The sequence below is a fragment of the Mauremys mutica genome, chromosome 1 (assembly GCF_020497125.1).
Source record: "Mauremys mutica isolate MM-2020 ecotype Southern chromosome 1, ASM2049712v1, whole genome shotgun sequence".
Classification (NCBI taxonomy): Eukaryota; Metazoa; Chordata; order Testudines; family Geoemydidae; genus Mauremys; species Mauremys mutica.
The window spans coordinates 361,980,399-362,003,863 of NC_059072.1; the positions used below are offsets into that span (position 1 = coordinate 361,980,399).

Genomic DNA, 23,465 nt, shown 5'->3' on the forward strand with positions numbered 1-23,465 from the left:
TGACTGGTGGCAGCGAAAACCAGATCTAAACTAGGATTTTAGTTTAGAGGAGTCCATGCAGGTCCCCATCTTGGAACCCAAAAGCTCCAAGTGGGGGAGAAGACCTATGACAGGCAGCAATATGTGAACAGGTGAGCAGCACTGTTGGTTGTGGGGTAGATCGGGAGCTGTACATGGACAGATGAGCAGCGATGGGGGTTGAGAAATGTACACAGGCAGGGAGGCAGTGCTGGGATTTTGGAGGGGGCAGGCAGGGGTGCAATCCTGGGGTATACAGGGACAGGCGAGCAGCGCTGGGGATTGTGGATTCTGAAATTAAATGTTACTTTGTGATTGTTGGTCCAGCACTGGAACTTTTCCTAGCTCTGAGTGCATTTGGGCTCAGGGAATCTTTTCCCTGGCAAGCCCCTCTATCTGGTAGCCTGAAAAACATATTATTAAATATTTGTTCCCTGCATATGTACTTACAGGCTGTTATCAAGTCACCCATTAACCATCTTTGTTAAACTAAATAGATTGAGCACCTCAAGTCTATCAAAATAAGGCAGGTTTTCCAATCTTTTACTAATTCTTGTGACTCTTCTCTGAATCCTCTCCAGAGTATCAACATCCATCTTTAATCCTGGACAACAGAACTGGAAACAGGATTCCAGCCAAATACAGAGGTAAAATAACTCCTCTCCCTCTCCTTGAGATTCTCCTGGTTATCATCCCAGGATTACAGTTGCTCTTTAGCACACAGGGTCACACACATGGGAGCTCATGTTAGCTAGTTTCCCCTTCATGCCCCCAATTCTTGTTCAGATTCACTGCACTTCCCAGGATAGTTCCCCATCGTGTTAGTATCAACTAAATTCTTTGTTCCTAGATGTAGGTATCTACATAGCTATATTAGAACACACATTGTCAGCTTCCACCCAGTTTACCAACCAATCCAGATTGCTCTGAGTCACTGACTTGTCCTCTTCATTATTTACTATCCCCTAATTTCCATGTCATCTGCAAATTTAATCAATATTCAGGCATGAGAAGTGTTAGCAGCTAAGTTCCTGACACATGTCTCTGCTTATACTTGTTAGTTAACACCTGTAACTTATCTCTCAGACAAAGCTGGGTGTCTGAAAGGAAGTGTCTCACCAAAAGAAATGAGGGAAGTAACAGAGGTGCAGACCCGTAGCCCTAAATACCGAGATCCTTGTGCCATTCATGCCTATTCTGTTTAGCACAAAGTCATAGCCCAGCAGGATAATGTCTGTTTCCATAAGGTAACGGGGCTCCTATCCAATATAGCAATTACATCGTGGGTCAGACCTATGGTCCATATAGTCCAGTGTCCTCTGTCTTACAGTGACAGCCTCAGGTGCTGCAGAACAAGGTGGAAGAAAACCAGTCGTAGGTGGATGGGAGGAAAACCATCATGAGGGTGTCACCCTAATGTCCGACAGCTAGAGATTGGCTTTTACCCTGAAACATGTGGGCCTATCGGCTTTGCAAAATATTTATTTAGCTGTAACAATTGTTACTGGATAGTCTAACTATTCATGGAAATGTCCAAACCCTTCCTAATTCTTGCTTGCCTCATGGCCTCAACTACCTCAGTCTAATTAGGCAGTGAGTGAAGAAAGCATTTTGTTATTATCTGATCTGAATTTGCCACATTTCAGTTTGAATGAATATCTTCTTGATCTTGTGTTATGAGTCAGGGAGACCACATTCTCGATCTACTCTCCACAAGTCAGTAATTTCTACACTTTTCTCATATCCCCTCCTATTCATTTCCTTTCTAAGGTAAAAATACCAGTCCCAGTCCATATGAGACCCCGGCCTTTGATTATTCTCGCTGCCCTTCCCTGGACCACTCTAATTCTGCAATATCCTGTGTGAGAAGGATGCCCAGTACTACACAGAAGAGCCCAGAGCAGGATGAAACATTGACTGACTGATCTCATAACATTGTATTTTCTGTATGATTCCCCATCTCACTCTTCTTGGATCCCAAGGTTTTGCTGAGTTTCTGTCCAGGCTTCAACTGTGAGCACGGCTTCACAGAGCTGTGTACCATAATGCCCATGTCCCACTCCTGTTTTCAAACAGTTAAATTAGAACCTTCTCAGCTGTTTGAGGAATTCAAGTTTCCCATCCAATGGGCATACACATTGCAGTTATGGACATTGAAGTACATCTGCCATCATGTTGACCATTCACCTGGCTTGGTTAGCTCCCTGTGAGAACTTCTCTGGACTTTCCTATGAGCTACATAATCTGGTGCCATGTGTAAATGTTGCCACCTCACTGCTCAACCGCATTTCAAGATCGTTAATACCTATAAAATATTTACTGTACTATTTGTTATAAAGCGTGTGACCCCCTCACTGTGATTCTCTCCCTTTGCAGAGACCTGGAGCATTTCAGAGCCTGATCGACGCATCAACCACCTCATGGCAGCTTTCAACCTCACCCCCTCTGACCCTTCAACATTCATCCTAACAGGCATCCCTGGCCTGGAAGCTGCCCACATCTGGATCTCCATCCCTTTCTCTATATTCTACATTATCGGCTTGTTGGGAAATTTCATGATTCTGTTTGTTGTAGGGAAAGAAGAAACCCTGCACAAGCCGATGTACCTGCTGCTCTGCATGCTGGCACTCACAGACATCGCCATACCGACCTTTGTCATGCCAAAGGCACTGTGTATATTCTGGTTCAATTTGAGAGGCATTACAGTGGGTGGCTGCCTCACCCAGTTGTTCTTCCTGCATGCGGGTTCTATGACACATTCAGCCGTGCTCGTGACAATGGCCTTTGATCGCTATGTCGCCATATGTAACCCTCTGCGGTACGCCACCATCCTCACCAACGCACGAATAGCTAAGTTAGGGCTAGTGGGTTTGATGAGAGCTGTTCTCATCGTTCTGCCAATTCCCCTGCTCCTGAACAAACAGCCATTCTGTGCCAATCACATTATCCTCCACACGTATTGCGAGCACATGGCCGTGTCGAAAATGTCATGTGGGGATACCACAGTCAACAGGACGTATGGCTTGGTGTTAACATTTGTAGTCATCGGGTCAGACCTGACTCTCATCGCCCTCTCCTACAGTCTGATCATCAGGGCCATCCTTAGAATTTCTCATAAGGAAGCCCACCAGAAAGTCCTCAACACCTGCACTGCCCACATCTGTGTGATGCTGACAACTTATACTCCCTTCCTCTTCACCACTCTGACACACCGGTTTGGTCAGGGCATCGCTCCCCATGTTCACATCATCTTGGCCAACCTCTATTTCCTCCTTCCCCCCATGCTCAATCCTATCATTTATGGGGTCAAAACCAAAGAGCTCCGTGACAAAGTGGGCAAATGCCCCTGCAGAATACGATACCTGGGACCACTAACTTTAAACCTGTGTGACAAGAGGGGGAAGAATAGCTCCTCCCTAATCAAGGGTGCTGTGTCCCCGTTTGGCTGAGCTCAGCATTGCGGAAGTTCACAGTATGAGAAGTTTCTCACACTTAGCATCTCATCACTCCATCAGCAAGCACTGCTCTCTCCATTGCTGAGATCCCTGTCTCTGACCATCATCTGATCTCTTTCCACATCAACTGTCAGTCCCCACCCCTGCATGCCATGTCATGCAGCCTTTCCGTGACTTCCAGACAACTGGAAGACACTGCAGCTTTCTGACACAAGGTGGACTCTGTGTGAACAAGTTTCTTGATTTTTTCAATGAACTGAAGCTATATTTTCAGATAAACAAAGACAAAGAAAGAAACTACAATACTGAGCTTCTTTATCATATATGCAGTGGTCCAATGAACCAAATTTTCCTGATTTTTCTACTTCCAATCCTTCAGGGAGCCTGGAGGATAAACCAAATGTTTCTGTAAGAAAGTGGTAATTTGGAAATCTGATGGATCTGCTGAAGGATTTGAAGAGATTCTACTACTACTTGTTGGTGAGAGTAATGGAACTGAATATTTTTGAGAACTGGATTGCTGTGTTAAACTATGACATCGATTTTAAGTCAAATAACTTACTGATTTTCACAGTTGATATTAGCGTCACTTTTCAGCTGAAGCTTTCAAAATACACACTAACTTTTCCCGTCATCAAAGAAGTCAAACGTTGGTGTTGAGATTTAATGTTGGAGTTTGTGAAACAGGTGAAACAGAGATTACCACCAAATATCCAGGTGATTGAATTGCTTCCACTGCTATGTGACTGTACTTTGCTCAGCTCTTCAAGACATAAATTGGCAGAGATCTCATTTTTGCCATTGTTTGGTGGAGTCCTTAGACAAGTGAAGTAGCAGTGGAGACTTTTGCCTATGGTTCTCTGGCCTCATACTCAGGACAACCAAATTGAGCAGTTTTGGGTTGGGTCAAACACACATATGTCACTGAGGGCAAAGTTTTTAGTGAACTTGACTCATTTCCTCTTTCATTGCTGTCGCTACCTTTTAGCAATGCTGCATCTGAAAGAGAGTTTTCTCAGAGGATCTTGATAAAAACAAAAACAAAGCATTCTATTTCTGATGTAGACAGCGAGGATGAAATATTGCCGTTTAGAGACAAACAGTAACAAATTAATTTAACACAAAATACGGGCATTGACTACTATCATTAAATACATTTAGACATAAATAATACACTAACGTTATTTTTGTTTTGACATTTCATATGTTTTGGGTTCCTTTGGGGCTATTTTTAACACCCTCATTTACCATTTTTTGTTTAAAACATCTGCCAACCCTCAATCTGGATACAAGTACCAGTATTGGGGTTTTGAATGTGAATTTGATTTTCATCTCATAGTTTCAACTCCTGCTGGGGCTTGCAGCTTTTTTTTTTTTTAATTCAAATCTGTACTAGGTATCTAAAAAAATATTTCATTTGTTACTTGATGAACAGAACACTGTGTTAATAAAAAAACCCTTTGTTTCAATAAATAGATTGGACTATTTTGGGTTCTTTTTCAAGTGATTTTGGGCTATGAATTCATTGGACGTCTGGCAACCAGCCTGGGCCAGAGAAGCAGCCCAGAGAGGCAGAGCGGCAGTGCTGAGGCAGAGCTGGGGGGCTGCAGCAGACAAGAGACAGGAGATGGGTCAGCAGAGACCCACTGCTCCTATGAGGAGTCAGAGTTGAGCTACAGCATGGAGCTGCGGGGACAGAGCCAGGATAGTGGATGCCGGACCAGCCACAAATAACACGGCAGCCGAGCTCAATAAGCAGCTGGGGAGATCAAAGTGGGGCCATGAACAGAGGGCTCAGCACTGGGAGATGCTGCTAGACAGGGGGGCTTTGAAGGCTGGACTCAGAAGGGGGGACATGAACCCAATGGTAGGGCAGATGCTGGGCCAAGGGTCCTGGCACCTAGACCCTGAGGGACCATGGCCACTGCCAGAGCAGGTATCTTTCCCGTGGTATCACCACAATGGAGCCAGGGCTGGGAGAGAGGGAGACCTGGGATGTGTGAGGAACAGACTGTGAACTTTTTTAACATCCCAGAAACAGCCATTTGTGGGGTTTCCCATGCCCACAAATGGGTTCCTTGTTTTCCTTAACTTTTCCATTTGTTCCTTGTTTTTCTTACAGCTGCTGTTTAATAAATTGTATGTGGTTTTAACATCATGCAGTGATCAGCGGGTGAGAGGAGTGGCTGGTGCAGAAAGACCACCCAGAGTGGGGACACCCTAGCCCCCATCCAAAGTGATCACTATAGGACTGGGGGTCAACCCCAGGCCAGCCTTTGCCATGGATGGTCCGGGTGATGGCCCAGAGTGACATACTGAAGAGGGCCTGGTTTGATACCGCTTTTGTGACCTGACCTGCCGACCAAGAGCCACTGGGCTTACAGAGGCAGGCAGGCAGCCTGCCAGGTGAGAGACATACACCAGCAGACCCAAGCAGCTGCTTGACCAAGCAGGCACTCAGCCAGGTAACTCTTGCAGTGGGAGCAGGGGTGTGCAGGGCTCCCCAATCTCCAGGGACAGAGGGCCCCCCTCCCTAGCATGGGGGCTGGGCTGCAAGAGGCTCTTGATCTGATGTCTGGGATGGTCAGTTGAGATTGGTGATGTAGGAGAGGAGGAGGTGAGGCACGTGTGCCAGGATCTCTGTGTCTCGGCTGGGGCCTTGGCACCTCCCTGCTATCTAGGTTGTGCTGAGGGTTGTCATGCACTGTCATCCCCTAAGAGATCCACATTTGCCCAGGAAAGGGCTTGCTCTTCCCCTGGCACTCCTGGCAGGCAGGGGAGTGCACCCTTGGTGCGGCACAGGTGAGACCCACACTAACCGGGGGTGCTGCAGACTGCTCCCATCCCTAACCTGCAGACAGGTAACACATGGGGGCGGGGAACCACAAGGTCACATAACCCCTCACCCCAGTTTTCTGCCAGGGTTTGGATGCTGCCCCCCCACCCAGTGTGGTACCTGCAGGGTTTGCCTGCCGAGCCCCCCATTCCCTTTGCCCATGGCACTTATTGGAACCGGGAACAGAGAGAGGCAAACTAACAGCACATGCACCAAATCGCTTGGAGATATAGGGTGGGGCTCCTGCTTTAGCTCCACGGGGAGAGGAAGTTGAAGAAGAGCTGCTTTCCCGTAGGGGAACTGAGGGTAAGGAGGACACTGCCTGGGGAGGGTGGGCATGACTTGAGCTGTTGGAGGGGACTTTTAAATACCCCCCCATACTATCAGTAGGTGAGGATCCTCTCTGATCCCCTGACTCAGAAGCTTCACTCTCTTGGTCCCAGGGGCTGCCTCCCAAAAGTCAGCACAGGACAGACATGGGTGTGAGATCAGCTCCCCCACGTACCCCCACCCATCTGAACAGGAGTGGGAATTGGAGCCACAGTGTGTAGGGGAGAAGCATGTGCACTCCGTGTGCTGGGCCCTGTCCCAGGGGTGTTCCCAACACAGTGGTTCTGGAGTTTTTATGTTAGATTAACCATTAAGTAGGTGCTGCCTGCCTGCTGCGACCGCCTTGAAACCGATCTCCCTTTCTTTCAATCCCTGATCACCTCTCCCCAACCTCAGGCTTTCTGTTTGTAACTGTTTCTGTTTCCACCAGTTCTACTTAACTGAATACTGACGTTCCTGGCGCAAGGCCTTGGCTACGCTGCTGGGAAAAGCACTGTGCACATTTCTAAAATGCATCATGAATAAACAAACTCCTTTCTTTACTCCCATCTCTGATTTAATCCCGTATCCTGCAAACCCCGTTCATCTTCTCGAAGTCACTGGGGTTCCTGCTGTTAGTGTGAGGACAATGTGGGACTGTGACTTCAAGGTTTCAGGACTTTAAACTAGGAGATAACTCTCGTGGGGATAGGCGCTGCCCTTCTCTCCACAGAGATGCTTCAACCCTGCTGCTCTAGTGGCTTATCAATAGGTTTGGCAGAATTCAGTTATTAGTCTTTTTATAACTGATGGGTAATATCAACAACTTATTTTTAAGATTTTTTTGTATTTTTATGAATTTTAATTTTCGCAGTTGTGGGACGGTATCGAGGGAGATCAGATAATTTTTTAATGACAGTAGAAGTTGCAATTCAAAGAGTTCAGGCTTTAAAGCTGTTAAAACACAAACATGTAACAGTGTGTGACAAATGTCTTGCAACTTAGTGGTTGTTTGGATTGTTTGGTATTTCAGGAAACTTGGAAGGAAACAAAATGTCGCCAGAAGATGTCATGTGCACAGAACAGGAAACGGAAAGCTGGGGTAATGAGTGCAATGAAGAAAGGTGCAGAAACAATGAAAAAATACTTGAAATCTGTCAATGGCAACCCATGTAGTAGTCACAAGATGGTGTCAGTGGATAGATCAGAGGAGAAATGCATCGGTGATCTACAATTCAATATTCAAGAATCATTGCAAGAGAAACAGAGAGACCCAAACCAAACAAAAATTCTTTATCTAGACCAGAATAACCCTGATGCCAGTAATGATATAAATAAGAAGAAAACAAAGAAAGAAGAAGTAGGACCGCTAAACACTGAGGATGGAATGGAGGTTAAGGATAATCTAGGCATGGCCCAATAGCTAAACAAATACTTTGCCTCAGTCTTTAATGAGGCTAATGAGGTCCTTAGGGATAAAGTCAGGATGACAAATGAAAAAAGGATATAGATGTAGACATTACCACTTCCAAGGTGGAAGCCAAACTTGAACAGTTTAATGGGACTAAATCGGGGGGCCCAAATAATCTTCATTCAAGAATATTGAAAGAACTGGCACATGAAATGCAAGTCCATTAGCAAGAATTTTTAATGAATCTGTAAACTCGGGTTGTACCGTACGACTGGAGAATTGCTAACATAGTTCCTATTTTTAAGAAAGGAGGAAAAAGTGATCCAAGTAACTACAGGCCTGTTAGTTTGACATCTGTAGTATGCAAGGTCCTTGAAAAATTTTTTGAAGGAGAAAGGAGTTAAGGACATTGAGGTCAATGGTAATTGGGACAAAATACAATATGACTTTAAAAGCAGCAAAGAATCCTGTGGCACCTTATAGACTAACAGACGTTTTGCAGCATGAGCTTTCGTGGGTGAATACCCACTTCGTCGGATGCATCATGCTGCAAAACGTCTGTTAGTCTATAAGGTGCCACAAGATTCTTTGCTGCTTTTACAGAACCAGACTAACACGGCTACCCCTCTGATAATATGATTTTACAAAAGGTAGAATGTGCCAAACCAACCTGATCTCCTTCTTTGAGAAGGTAACAGATTTTTTAGACAAAGGAAATTTACCTCGATTTCAGTAAGGCATTTGATACGGTTCCACATGGGGAATTATTAGTTAATTTGGAAAAGATGGGGATCAATATGAAAATTTAAAGGTGGATAAGTAACTGGTTAAAGAGGAGACTACAATGGGTCATACTGAAAGGTGAACTGTCAGGCTGGAGGGAGGTTACTAGTGGAGTTTCTCAAGGATCAGTTTTGGGACCAATCTTATTTAATCTTTTTATTACTGACCTTGGCATAGAAAGTGGGAGCATGCTAATAAAGTTTGTGGATGACACAAAGCTAGGAGGTATTGCTAACACAGAGAAGGACTGGGATATCGTACAGGAAGATCAGGATGACCTTGTAAACTGGAGTAATAGTAACAGGATGAAATTTAATGGTGAAAAGTAAAAGGTCATGCACTTAGGGATTACAAAAATTTTTGTTATAATTTGGGAACTCATCAGTTGGAAGTAACAGAGGCCGAGAAGGACCTCAGAGTATTTGTTGATCACAGAATAACTATGAGCTGCCAATGTGATATGGCTGTGAAAAAAGCTAATGCAGTCTTTGGATGCAACAAGAAAGGTGAGACCTCCTCTGGAATACTGTGAGCAGTACTGGTCTCCCATGATTGAGAAGGATGTATTGAAACTGGAACAGGTTCAGAGACAGGCTACTAGGATGATCCGAGGAATGGAAAACCTGTCTTATGAAAGGAGATTCAGAGAGTTTGGCTTGTTTAGCCTATCCAATGTATCGGTGCTTTTTTTTATTTGCTAGGTCATCTGCTTTGCTCTGCTTACTATCACTTATAATCACCTAAAATCTAACTTTTTGGGGTTTTTTTTCTTTTACTTTATCAAAACCAGTGTGCCTTTGAATGAAGTGTCTGGGGAAAAATCAGCCTTGGTTAATACAGGCTTTTCCATATCCTTCCATCATTGAAGGAAGGGGAAACTCTATCCATGTATAATTGTGGGTTTATACTGCAATCGGCCGTGTGAACTGGGGGAGCTGGGAAATTGGCAGGTGTCTGCTGTTTGTACTTGGGTGGCTTAGGTAAGCCATTGGGTAGCTCAGTTGGGTTTGTGGCGACACCTGCTGTTGTGTTGGGTGATAACAGGGACTGGAGAGGTTGAATCACCAACAAAGCAGGGTGGAAAAAGGTGAACTGAGAAGTAGGTTAGAGGGATTCAGCAGTTCCCACGGCTCCCAGACTGCATCCTGGGGGTGACAAGCCATCACACTGATACCCTCCAGAGCCCAGATTAGACCCTAGGGACCTGTGACACAAGCCTGGGGGGAGGAATGTAGCCCAAAAAAAAGATCCAGATGTTGCAGTTGTTTGATTCCTTTACCACAATGTTCTCACCCCACCAGGGCACGTCTACCTAAAATACCAACATACTGAAATGGCCCCAGGGCAGCAAATCAGGCAAACTAAGTGGCCATTCCCTTGTGAAACATGGGATATACCATGTGAGATGAACTCCAGGTAAATTAGGCCTTGGGAGTGGTGAAGAAATCGCACAGTGAGTGGAGAAGTCCCGTGGTACTAGTGCTGATGCAGGATAACACAACTCATTTCTGAATAGATTTCTGAAAGATTAACACAGTATTGAAATGTGATGCCTTCCTGAATCAGAAAATAAAAGAACTATTGGAACATTTTGAGCTGCCAAATAAATATCCAATTTACACCTCCCAAAGGGATAGTGGCAGATATCTTTCATGGCAGAATCGTGGGAGAAGAAAGCCTTTCTCATACCCTTTGGTGCCAGTGACTTTTAAAAGGCTGATGGACTGGATATTACAACTGTATGGGCGGTATGCAGTGCTTATGCTGCTCTGATCAATTGAAAATGGGTTTTGGTCCTGTATCTCATGGCAGCATTCCCAAACAGAGCAGATGGCAGTACATTACACACAGAAACAGTTTTTCCTGGTAATCCGAGTCCCTGCGATTGGCGAATCATTTCTTCACTCCCAGGAGGGGCTCTCAAACTGATATTCTACTGGGTCTATTTTTCACTCTTCCTGCTGATCACAGAGATAAGGGAATTGTCTGGGAGTCCTGGCCATCCTAAGAAGTCCGCAGGGACTATAAAAGGGAATCATAAAGGTTGCTGTCCAGCAAGCCGAATATCAGACACGTGAGATCCATATGCTGATTCTCAGGGCTCTTGCCTTCCTGTCACACTAAGGAGATTTCCTCTCTGTGCTGAGCGGGATTTTGGTGAGTTGCCTATTTCTGCATAGAATATAATGCAAACAACTCCGGAAGAGTTCCAGGGTTCATGTCAAGAACCAGCTGGGCAGGAATTCACCAGGACAGCGACTCACATCTGTTTAGTATTGTCTGAAACACTAAGGAATTTACCTGGTAACATTGGAACAAGAAATATAGTGGAAATAGCTTAGACAAATCTTTGTTTTTAAGGTCAGTACTTTCTCTCTTACTGCGTCCTTCTATCTGTCTCAGTAGCTTCCTTTTTGGGGGTTGTGTGTTTTTTCCTCTGGTTCGCTCAAGTTTTCCAATTAAGTAACTTCACTGTGCTTCTAGGTAGAATAGCCAAAGCTTCTGCAGTGAGTATCTGTGTTACCAGAGGGTTCACAACAAGAATGTGTTGCACAGTGGCCAGATTCTGCTCTCACATTCTGCCTTCAGTGGGTCACTCCAGATTGACAAAGGCTTCCCTAAGAGCAAAATCAGGGCCCATGTATTCTGAAATCCCCATCTTTCACGCCCGGTCTCAGAACGCAACATAAACTGGGTGTTTCTTTCAGACTCTTTCAGCACCTAACAGAATAGCACTTTCTGTAGAAGGATCTGAAGCCAAAAGTTAAACACTAATGGTGAAACCTTGGCCCCATTGATATCACCCTAAATCCACATGTAGGAACTTACATAACTGACGTCATTTACACCAACTAAGAGCCTCCAGTGACTTCAACTGGAGTTGTTCTGTGGCCTCTAAGGATGAGTGAGCTGATCTGGACCAAAGAAGAACTGAGAGGAGAGTTGCTCAGATCTCAAACTCACAGACTTAAAGGTTCAAAACAATTAGGGTAACATTTTTTTTCATGGAGGGAGGGAGGTCTGCTCTCGGCACGTCTCTGCATCTCTGGGTTGGAGAGTTTGTGAAGCACCAAAAGGGCCAAAAGGCAGTAAAAATAAAAGCATGTTTCTGGCTTAGGGGACACCAGGCAATGTTGGAAAACTCACCAGGAGGTCCAGGAACACACAGTGTGTGTGGGGAGGGGGGATGCTTGATGGCATGATGCGCAGTATCCAGATCACAACGGCGTGGAGCCAGCGTGAGTAAACCTTCCTGAAAATGACACACAGCTTTAACATATTGCAGCCTGTTAGAAACCCATAGATACTTTCCTGAGGCTGCTTCTCCGTGCTGTCAATTGCGGATGTTATCCGAAATCTGTAGTGGGGTTGCTCATGGGAGGCGGGATGGTCTTGGGCAGGGGTGTGTGTCAGACCGTAATGTTATGTGGACCACTCTAGCAGATTGTCTCTGACACCATCCCCGATCCAGGCCATCCCTCCTCCCGTGAGAAACCCCACTAAAACCTTCTGGTAAAATCAGCAACTGTCAATACGAAAATGCAGCCTCAGGAAAGTAGGTATGGATTCCTAAGGGGCAGCAATCCGTGAACAGGTGGGCAGCACTGTTGGTTGTGGGGTAGATCGGGGGGTGTACATGGACAGATGAGCAGCGATGGGGGTTGAGGAATGTACACAGGCAGGGAGGCAGTGCTGGGGTTTTGGAGGGGGCAGGCAGGGGTGCAATCCTGGGGTATAAAGCGACAGGCGAGCAGCACTGGGGATTGTGGATGCTGAAATTAAATGTTACCTTGTGATTGTTGGTCCAGCGCTGGAACTTTTCCTAGCCCCGAGTGCATTTGGGCTCAGGGTATCTTTTCCCTGGCAAGTCCCTCTATCTGGTAGCCTGAAAAGCATATTATTAAATATTTGTTCCCTGCATATGTACTTACAGGCTGTTATCAAATCACCCATTAACCATCTTTGTTAAACTAAATAGATTGAGCTCCTCAAGTCTATCAAAATCATAGAATCATAGAATCTCAGGGTTGGAAGGGACCTCAAGAGGTATCTAATCCAACCCCCTGCTCAAAGCAGGACCAAAACCAACTAAATCATCCCAGCTAGGGCTTTGTGAAGCCTGACCTTAAAAACCTCTAAGGAAGGAGATTCCACCACCTCCCTAGGTAACCCATTCCAGTTCTTCACCACCCTACTAGTGAAAAAGTTTTTCCTAATATCCAACCTAAACCTCCCCCTCTGCAACTTGAGACCATTACTCCTTGTTCTGTCATCTTCTACCACTGAGAACAGTCTAGATCCATCCTCTTTGGAACCCCCTTTCAGGTAGTTGAAAGCAGCTATCAAATCCCCCCTCATTCTTCTCTTCTGCAGACTAAACAATCCCAGTTCCCTCAGCCTCTCCTCCTAAGTCATGTGCTCCAGCCCCCTAATCATTTTTGTTGCCCTCTGCTGGACTCTCTCCAATTTATCCACATCCTTCTTGTAGTGTGGGGCCCAAAACTGGAGACAGTACTCCAAATGAGGCCTCACCAGTGCTGAGTAGAGGGGAATGATCACATCCCTCGATCTGCTGGAAATGCCCCTACTTATACAAACCAAAATGCCATTAGCCTTCTTGGCAGCAAGGGCACACTGTTGACTCATATTCAGCTTTTCGTCCACCGTAACCCCTAGGTCCTTTTCTGCAGAACTGCTGCCCAGCCATTCGGTTCCTAGTCTGTAGCAGTGCATGGGATTCTTCCGTCCTAAGTGCAGGACTCTGCACTTGTCCTTGTTGAACCTCATTATATTTCTTTTGGCCCAATCCTCTAATTTGTCTAGGTCCCTCTGTATCCTATCCATACCCTCCAGTGTATCAACCACTCCTTCCAGTTTAGTGTCATCTGCAAACTTGCTAAGGGTGCAGTCCACACCATCCTCCAGATCGTTAATGAAGATATTGAACAAAACCGGCCCCAGCACCGACCCTTGGGGCACTCCACTTGATACCGGCTGCCAACTAGACATGGAACCATTGATCACTACCCGTTGAGCCCGACCATCTAGCCAGTTCTCTATCCACCTTACCGTCCATTCATCCAGCCCATACTTCTTTAACTTGCTGGCAAGAATACTGTGGGCAACTGTATCAAAAGCTTTGCTAAAGTCCAGAAATAGCACATCCACTGCTTTCCCCTCATCCACAGAGCCGGTTATCTCATCATAGAAGGCAATTAGGTTAGTCAGGCATGACTTGCCCTTGGTGAATCCATGCTGACTGTTCCTGATAACTTTACCCTCTTTTAAGTGGTTCAGGATTGATTCCTTGAGGACCTGTTCCATGATTTTTCCAGGGACTGAGGTGAGACTGACTGGCCTGTAGTTCCCTGGATCTTCCTTCTTCCCTTTTTTAAAGATGGGCACTACATTAGCTTTTTTCCAGTCGTCCGGGACCTCCCCCTATCGCCATGATTTTTCAAAGATAATGGCCAATGGCTCTGCAATCTCATCGGCCAACTCCTTTAGCACCCTCGGATGCAGCGCATCCGGCCCCATGGACTTGTGCTTGTCCAGCTTTTCTAAATAGTCCCGAACGACTTCTTTCCCCACAGAGAGCTGGTCACCTCCTCCCCATACCGTGCTGCAGAGTGCAGCTGTCTGGGAGCTGACCTTGTCTGTGAAGACAGAGGCAAAAAAAGCATTGCGTACACTAGCTTTCTCCACATCCTCTGTCACTAGGTTCCCTCCCTCATTCAGCAAGGGGCCCACACTTTCCTTGACTTTCTTCTTGTTGCTAACATACCTGAAGAAACCCTTCTTGTTACTCCTAACATCTCCGGCTAGCTGCCACTCCAAGTGTGATTTGACCTTCCTAATTTCACTCCTGCATGCCTGAGCAATACTTTTATACTCCTCCCTGGTTATTTGTCCAATCTTCCACTTCTTATAAGCTGTTTTTTTGTGTTTAAGACGAGCAAGGATTTCACGGTTGAGCCAAGCTGGTCGCCTGCCATATTTACTTTTCTTTCTACACATCGGGATGGTTTGTTCCTGCAACCTCAATAAGGTTTCTTTAAAATACAGCCAGCTTTCCTCGACTCCTTTCCCCGTCATGTTATTCTCCCAGGGGACCTTGCCCATCAGTTCCCTGAGGGAGTCCAAGTCTGCTTTTCTGAAGTCCAGGGTCTCTGTTCTACTGCTCTCCTTTCTTCCTTGTATCAGGATACTGAACTCGACCATCTCATGGTCACTGCCTCCCAGGTTCCCATCCACTATTGCTTCCTCTACTATTTCTTCCCTGTTTGTAAGCAATAGGTCAAGAAGAGCTTTTCCCCTAGTTGGTTCATCCAGCACTTGCCTCAGGAAATTGTCCCCTACACTTTCCAGAAACTTCCTGGATTGTCTGTGCACCGCTGTATTGCTCTCCCAGCAGATATCGGGGTGATTAAAGTCACCCATGAGAACCAGGGCCTGTGATCTAGCAACTTCTGTTAGTTGCTGGAAGAAAGCCTCGTCCACCTCATCCCCCTGGTCCGGTGGTCTGTAGCAGACTCCCACCACGACATCACCCTTGTTGTTCATACTTCTAAAATTAATCCAGAGACTCTCAGGTTTCATACTGGAGCTCTGAGCAGTCATACTGCTCTCTTACGTACAACGCAACTCCCCCACCTTTTCTGCCCTGCCTATCCTTCCTGAACAGTTTATATCCATCCATGACAGTACTCCAATCATGTGAGTTATCCCACCAAGTCTCTGTTATTCCAATTACGTCATAATTCCTTGACTGTGCCAGGACTTCTAGTTCTTCCTGCTTGTTCCCCAGGCTTCTTGCATTTGTGTATAGGCACTTAAGATATCTCGCTGATTGTCCCGCTTTCTCGGTCTGAGACAGGAGTCCTCCCCTCTTGCAGTCTCCTGCTTGTGCTTCCTCCCAGAATCCCACTTCCCCACTTACCTCGGGGCTTTGGTCTCCTTCCCCCGGTGTACCTAGTTTAAAGCCCTCCTCACTAGGTTAGCCAGCCTGCTTGCAAAGATACTCTTCCCTCTCTTCGTGAGGTGGAGCCTGTCTCTGCCTAGCAATCCTTCTTCTTGGAAGACCATCCCATGGTCAAAGAATCCAAACCCTTCTCTCCGACACCATCTGCGTAGCCATTCGTTGATTTCCACGATTCGACAGTCTCTACCCTGGCCTTTTCCTGCCACAGGGAGGATAGACGAGAACACCACTTGCATCTCAAACTCCTTTATCCTTCTTCCCAGAAGAATAAGGCAGGTTTTCCAATATTTTACTAATTCTTGTGACTCTTCTCTGAATCCTCTCCAGAGTATCAACATCCATCTTTAATCCTGGACACCAGAACTGTAAACAGAATTCCAGCCTCAGTCACACCAGTGCCAAATACAGAGGTAAAATAACTCCTCTACCTTTCCTTGAGATTCTCCTGGTTATCATCCCAGGATTACAGTTGCTCTTTTGGACACAGGGTCACACACATGGGAGCTCATGTTTAGCTAGTTTCCCCTTCATGCCCCCAATTCTTGTTCAGATTCATTGCACTTCCCACGATAGTTCCCCATCATGTTAGCATCACCTAAATTCTTTGTTCCTAGATGTAGGTATCTACATAGCTATATTAGAACACACATTGTCAGCTTCGACCCAGTTTACCAACCAATCCAGATTGCTCTGAGTCACTGACCTGTCCTCTTCATTATTTACGATCCCCTAATTTCCGTGTCATCTGCAAATTTAATCAATATTCAGGCATGAGAAGGGTTAGCAGCTAAGTTCCTGACACATGTCTCTTCTTATACTTGTTAGTTAACACCTGTAACTTATCTCTCAGACAAAGCTGGGTGCCTGTAAGGAAGTGTCTCACCAAAAGAAATGAGGGAAGTAACAGAGGTGCAGACCCGTAGCCCTAAATACCGAGATCCTTGTGCCATTCATGCCTATTCTGTTTAGCACAAAGTCATAGCCCAGCAGGATAATGTCTGTTTCCATAAGGTAACTTGGCTCCTATCCAATATAGCAATTCCATCGTGGGTCAGACCTATGGTCCATATAGTCCAGTGTCCTCTGTCTTACAGTGACAGCCTCAGGTGCTGCAGAACAAGGTGGAAGAAACCCAGTCGTAGGTGGATGGGAGGAAAACCATCATGAGGGTGTCACCCTAATGCCCGACAGCTAGAGATTGGCTTTTACCCTGAAAAATGTGGGCCTATAGGCTTTGCAAAATATTTATTTAGCTGTAACAATCGTTACCGGATAGTCTCACTATTCATGGAAATGTCCAAACCCTTCATAATTCTTGCTTGCCTCATGGCCTCAACTACCTCAGTCTAATTAGGCAGTGAGTGAAGAAAGCATTTTGTTATTATCTGATCTGAATTTGCCACATTTCAGCTTGAATGAATATCTTCTTGATCTTGTGTTATGAGTCAGGGAGACCACATTCTCGATCTACTCTCCACAAGTCAGTAATTTCTACACTTTTCTCATATCCCTTCTTATTCATCTCCTTTCTAAGGTAAAAATACCAGTCCCAATCCATATGAGACCCCGGCCTTTGACCATTCTCGCTGCCCTTCCCTGGACCACTCTAGGACTGCAATAACCTGTGTGAGAAGGATGCCCAGTACTACACAGAAGAGCCCAGAGCAGGGTGAAACATTGACTGACTGATCTCATGACATTGTACTTTCTGTATGATTCCCAATCTCACTCCTCCTGGATCCCAAGGTTTTGCTTAGTTTCTGTCCAGGCTTCAACTGTGAGCACGGCTTCACAGAGCTGTGTACCATAATGCCCATGTCCCGCTCCTGTGTTCAAAGAGTTAAATTAGAACCTTCTCAGCTGCTTGAGGAATTCAAGTTTCCCGTCCAATGGGCATACACATTGCAGTTATGGACATTGAAGTACATCTGCCATCATGTTGACCATTCACCTGGCTTGGTTAGCTCCCTGTGAGGACTTCTCTGGACTTTCCTATGATCTACATAATCTGGTGCCATGTGTAAATGTTGCCACCTCACTGCTCAACCGCATTTCAAGATCGTTATTACCTATAAAATATTTACTGTACTATTTGTTATAAAGCGTGTGACCCCCTCACTGTACTTCTCTCCCTTCACAGAGACCTGGAGCATTTCAGAGCCTGATCGACGCATCAACCACCTCATGGCAGTTTTCAACCTCACCCCCTCTGACCCTTCAACATTCATCCTAACAGGCATCCCTGGCCTGGAAGCTGCCCACATCTGGATTTCCATCCCTTTCTCTATATTCTACATTATCGGCCTGTTGGGAAATTTCATGGTTCTGTTTGTTGTAGGGAAAGAAGAAACCCTGCACAAGCCGATGTACCTGCTGCTCTGCATGCTGGCACTCACAGACATCGCCATATCGACCTCCGTCATGCCAAAGGCACTGTGTATATTCTGGTTCAATTTGAGAGGCATTACAGTGGGTGGCTGCCTCACCCAGTTGTTCTTCCTGCATGCGGGTTCTATGACACATTCAGCCGTGCTCGTGACAATGGCCTTTGATCGCTATGTCGCCATATGTAACCCTCTGAGATACGCCACCATCCTAACCAACACACGAATAGCTAAGCTAGGGCTAGTGGGTTTGATGAGAGCTGTTCTCATCGTTCTGCCAATTCCCCTGCTCCTGAACAGACAGCAATTCTGTGCCAATCACATTATCCTTCACACGTACTGTGAGCACATGGCCGTGTCTATAATGTCATGTGGGGATACCACAGTCAACAGGACGTATGGCTTGGTGTTAACATTTGTAGTCATCGGGTTAGACCTGACTCTCATCGCCCTCTCCTACGGTCTGATCATCAGGGCCGTCCTTAGAATTTCTCAGAAGGAAGCCCACCAGAAAGCCCTCAACACCTGCACTGCCCACATCTGTGTGATGATGACAACTTATACTCCCTTCCTCTTCACCACTCTGACACACCGGTTTGGTCAGGGCATCACTCCCCATGCTCACATCATCTTGGCCAACCTCTATTTCCTCCTTCCTCCCATGCTCAACCCTATCATTTATGGGGTCAAAACCAAAGAGCTCCGTGACAAAGTGGGCAAATGCCCCTGCAGAATATGATACCTGGGACCACTAACTTTAAACCTGTGTGACAAGAGGGGGAAGATACTAAATCTATTGTGAACAGTTTACAGCAACAAAAGAAATGATTGTACTGGTCACTGCAGATGTACGACCCTCAGCAGAAGCATTCTACTTCTGATGTAGACAGGGAGGATGAAATATTGCCGTTTAGAGACAAACAGTAACAAATTAATTTAACACAAAATATGGGCATTGACTACTATCATTAAATACATTTAGACATAAATAATACACTAATGTTATTTTTGTTTTGACACTACATATGTTTTGGGTTCCTTTGGGGCTATTTTTAACACCCTCATTTGCCATTTTTTCTTTAAAACATCTGCCAACCCTCAATCAGGATACAAGTACCTTTATTGGGGTTTTGAATGTGAATTTGATTTTCATCTCATAGCTTCAACTCCTGCTGGGGCTTGAGCTTTTTTAAAAAAAAAAATCAAATCTGTACTAGGTATCTAAAAAAATATATCATTTGTTACTTGATGAACAGACCACTGTGTTAATAAAAAAAACAACCTTTGTTTCAATAAATAGATTGGACTATTTTGGGTTCTTTTTCAAGTGATTTTGGGCTATGAATTCATTAGACATCTGGCAACCAGCCTGGGCCAGGGAAGCAGCCCAGAGAGGCAGAGCTGGGCTGGAGGCAGAGCGGCAGTGCTGAGGCAGAGCTGGGGGGCTGCAGCAGACAAGAGGCAGGAGATGGGTCAGCAGAGACCCGCTGCTCCTATGAGGAGTCAGAGTTGAGCTACAGCATGGAGCTGCGGGGACAGAGCCAGGATAGTGGATGCCGGATCTGCCACAAATAACATGGCAGCTGAGCTCAATAAGCAGCTGGGGAGATCTAAGTGGGGCCATGGGCAGAGAGCCCAGTACAGGGAGATGCTGCGAGACAGGAGGGCTTTGAAGGCTGGACATGAACCCAATGGGAGGGCAGATGCTGGGCACAAGGGTCCTGCCAGCTAGACCCTGAGGGACCATGGCCACTGCCAGAGCAGGTGTCTTTCCTGTGGTGTCACCACAATGGAGTCAGGGCTGGGAGAGAAGGAGACAGGGGATGTGTGAGGAACAGACTGTGAACTTTTTTAACATCCCAGAAACAACCATTTGTGGGGTTTCCTATGCCCACAAATGGGTTCCTTGTTTCCCTTAACTTTTCCATTTGTTCCTTGTTATTCTTACAGCTGCTATTTAATAAATTGTATGTGGTTTTAACGTCATGCAGTGATCAGCGGGTCAGGGAAGGGGCTGGTGCAGAAAGACCACCCAGAGTGGGGACACCCTAGCCACTGTCATAAATGATCACACTAGGGGCAGGGATAGGTCAGTGGTTTAAGCGTTCGCCTGCTAAACCCAGGGTTGTGAGCTCAATCCTTGAGGGGACCCCTTAGGGATCTGGGGCAAAAATTGGTTCTGCTAGTGAAAGCAGGGGGCTGGACTTGCTGACCTTCCAAGGTCCCTTCCAGTTCTAGGAGATTGGTATATCTCCAATTATTTCTTTCTTATTTCTAGGACTGGTGGTCAACGACAGGGCAGCTTTTGACATGGGTGGTCCGGGCGATGGCCCAGAGTGACATACTGACGAGGGCATGGTTTGATAAGGCTTGTGTGACCTGACCTGCCGACCAAGGGCCACTGGTCTTATGGAGGCAGGCAGGCAGCCAGCCAGGTGAGAGACATGCACCAGCAGACCCAAGCAGCAGTGTGATAATGAAGTTTGAGGATGACACAAAGCTGGGAGGTATTGCTAGCACAGAGAAGGACCGGGATATCATACAGGAAGATCTGGATGACATTGTAAACTGGAGTAATAGTAACAGGAGGAAATTTAATAGTGAAAAGTACAAGGGCATGCATTTAGGGATTAATATCAAGAATTTTTGTTTAATCTGGGAACTCATCAGTTCGAAGTAACTGATTTGTTTTTTATTTTGTTTGATTTTATTTATTTTTTTATAATTGGAGATATACCTATCTCCTAGAACTGGAAGGGACCTCGAAAGGTCATTGAGTCCAGCCCCCTGCCTTCACTAGCAGGACGGAGTACTGATTGTTGATCACAGGATAACTATGAGCCACCAATGTGATATTGCTGTGAGAAAAGCTAATGCGGTGTTTGTATGCAACAAGCGAGGTCTTTCCAGTAGAGATAAGGAGGTGTTAGTAGCATTATACAAGGCACTGGTGAGACCTCATCTGGAATGCTGTGTGCAGTTCTGGTCTCCCATGTTTAAGAAGGATGAATTCAAACTGGAACAGGTACAGAGAAGGGCTACTAGGATGATCCGAGGAATTGAAAATCTGTCATATGAAAGGAGACTCAGAGAGCTTGGCTTGTTTAGTCTATCCAATCTATCTGTGGTTTTATTTATTTGCTAGGTAATCTGCTTTCATCTGCTTGCTATCACTTATAATCACTTAAAATCTAACTTTCTGTTGTTAATTTTTTTTTTGCTTTATCAAATCCAGTGTGCCTTTGAATGAAGTGTCTGGGAAAAATCCAGCTTAGTTAATACAGGCTTGTTCCATATCCTTCCCACATCGAAGGGAGGGGGAACTCTGTCCATGAGCATACATTGTACACATCCCTATGCATTGAAAGACAGTGTAATTGTGGGTTTCTACTGTAATGGGCCGTGTGAACTGGGGGTACTGGGAAATTGGCAGGTGTCTGCTGTTTATACTTGGATGGCTTAGGTAAGCCATTGGGTAGCTCAGTTGGGTGCATGGCTCCATCTGCTGTTGTGTTGGGTGATAACAGGGCCTGGAGAGGTTGAATAACCAGCAAAGCATTGTGAAAAAAGGTGAACTGAGAAGGAGGTTAGAGGGATTCAGCAGTTCCCACGGATCCCAGACTGCATCCTGGGGGTGACAAGCCATCACATTGATACCCTCCGGAGCCCAGATGGGGCCCCTAGGACCTGTGACAAAAACATGGGGGAAGGACTGCAGCCCAAACAAAAGATCCAGATGTAGCAGTTGTTTGATTCCTTTACCACTGTGTTCTAACCCCACCAGGGCACAGCTACCTAAAATACCAACATACTGAAATGGCCTCAGGGCAGCAAATCAGAAAAACTCTGTGGCTGTTCCCTTGTGAAACATGGGATACCATGTGAGACGAACACTGGGTAATTTAGGCCTTGGTGTGGTGAAGAAATCGCACAGTGAGTGGAGAAGTCCCATGGTACTAGTACTGATGCAGGATAACACAACCCATTTCTGCATAGATTTCTGAAAGATGAAGACAGTATTGAAATTTGATGCCTTCCTGATGCAGAAAATAAAAGAACTATTGGAATATTTTGAGCTGCCAGATAAATATCCACGTTACACCTCTCAAAGGGATACAGGCAAATACCTTTCATACTAGAATCCTGGGAGAAGAAAGCCTTTCCCATGCACTTTGGTGCCAGTGACTTTTTAAAGGCTGATGGACTGGATATTACAACTGTATGGGCGGTTTTGGTCCTGTATCTCATGGCAGCATTCACAAACAGAGCAGATGGCAGTACATTACACACAGAAAAAAAGCCATCATTAGCTGCTAAGCTGAACATTCTGCAAGATACAGTTTTCCCTGGTAATCGGAGTCTCTGCTATTGGCAAATCATTTCTTCACTCCTGGGGCGGCTCTCAAGTTGACATTCTACTGGGTCAATTTTTCACTCTTCCTGCTGATCACGGAGATAAGGGAATTGTCAGGGAGTCCTGGCCAACCTGAGAAGTCCGCAGGGACTATAGAAGGGAATCATAAAGGTTGCTGTCCAGCACGCCGAACATCAGACACGTGAGATCCATGTGCTGATTCTCAGGGCTCTGCCTTCCTGTCACACTAAGGAGATTTCCTCTCTGTGCTGAGTGGGATTTTGGTGAGTTGCCTATTTCTGCATTGAATATAATGCAAAGGACTCCGGAAGAGTTCCAGGGTTCATGTCAAGAACCATCTGGACAGGAATTCACCAGAACAGTGACTCAATCTGATTAGCATTGTCTGAAACACCAAGGGATTTACCTGGTAACATTGGAACTAGAAATGTACTGGAAATAGCTTAGACAAATCTTTGTTTTTAAGATCAGTTCTTTGTCTTTTACTGTGTCCTTCTATCTGTCTCAGTAGCTTCCTTTTTAGGGGTTGTGTGTTTTTTCCTTTGGTTAACTCAAATTTTCCAATTCAGTAACTTCGCTGTGCTTTTAGCAAGAATAGCCAGAGCTTCTGCAGTGAGTATCTGTGTTACCAGAGGGTTCACAACAAGAATGTTTTGCACAGTGCCCAGATTCTGCTCTCACATTCTGCCTTCAGTGGGTCATTCCAGATTGACAAAGGCTTCCCTGAGAGCAAAATCAGGGCCCACATGTTCTGAAATCCCCATCTTTCATGCCCAGTCTCAGAACGCCACATAAACTGGGTGTTTCCTTCAGACTCTTCCAGCACCTAACAGAATAGCACTTTCTGTAGAAGGACCCGAAGCCAAAAGTTAAACACTAAGGGTGAAACCTTGGCTCCATTGAGATCACTCT

At 45.6% G+C, this 23,465-nt stretch overlaps 2 protein-coding genes across 2 annotated transcripts; both read left to right on the forward strand.

The window, feature by feature from the left end:
- Window positions 1–639: 639 nt before the first annotated feature.
- LOC123362255 (putative olfactory receptor 52P1) lies at window positions 640–3,467 on the forward strand. Its single transcript, XM_045002685.1, has 2 exons — window positions 640–665; window positions 2,395–3,467. Exon 2 carries the CDS (start codon window positions 2,439–2,441, stop codon window positions 3,465–3,467), a length of 1,029 nt encoding a protein of 342 aa, XP_044858620.1. The 5' UTR covers window positions 640–665; window positions 2,395–2,438.
- A 14,511-nt stretch (window positions 3,468–17,978) lies between these two features.
- On the forward strand, window positions 17,979–18,917 carry LOC123367161 (putative olfactory receptor 52P1). Its single transcript, XM_045011239.1, has one exon. The coding sequence runs from the start codon at window positions 17,979–17,981 to the stop codon at window positions 18,915–18,917; it is 939 nt and encodes a 312-aa protein (XP_044867174.1).
- Window positions 18,918–23,465: the final 4,548 nt, after the last annotated feature.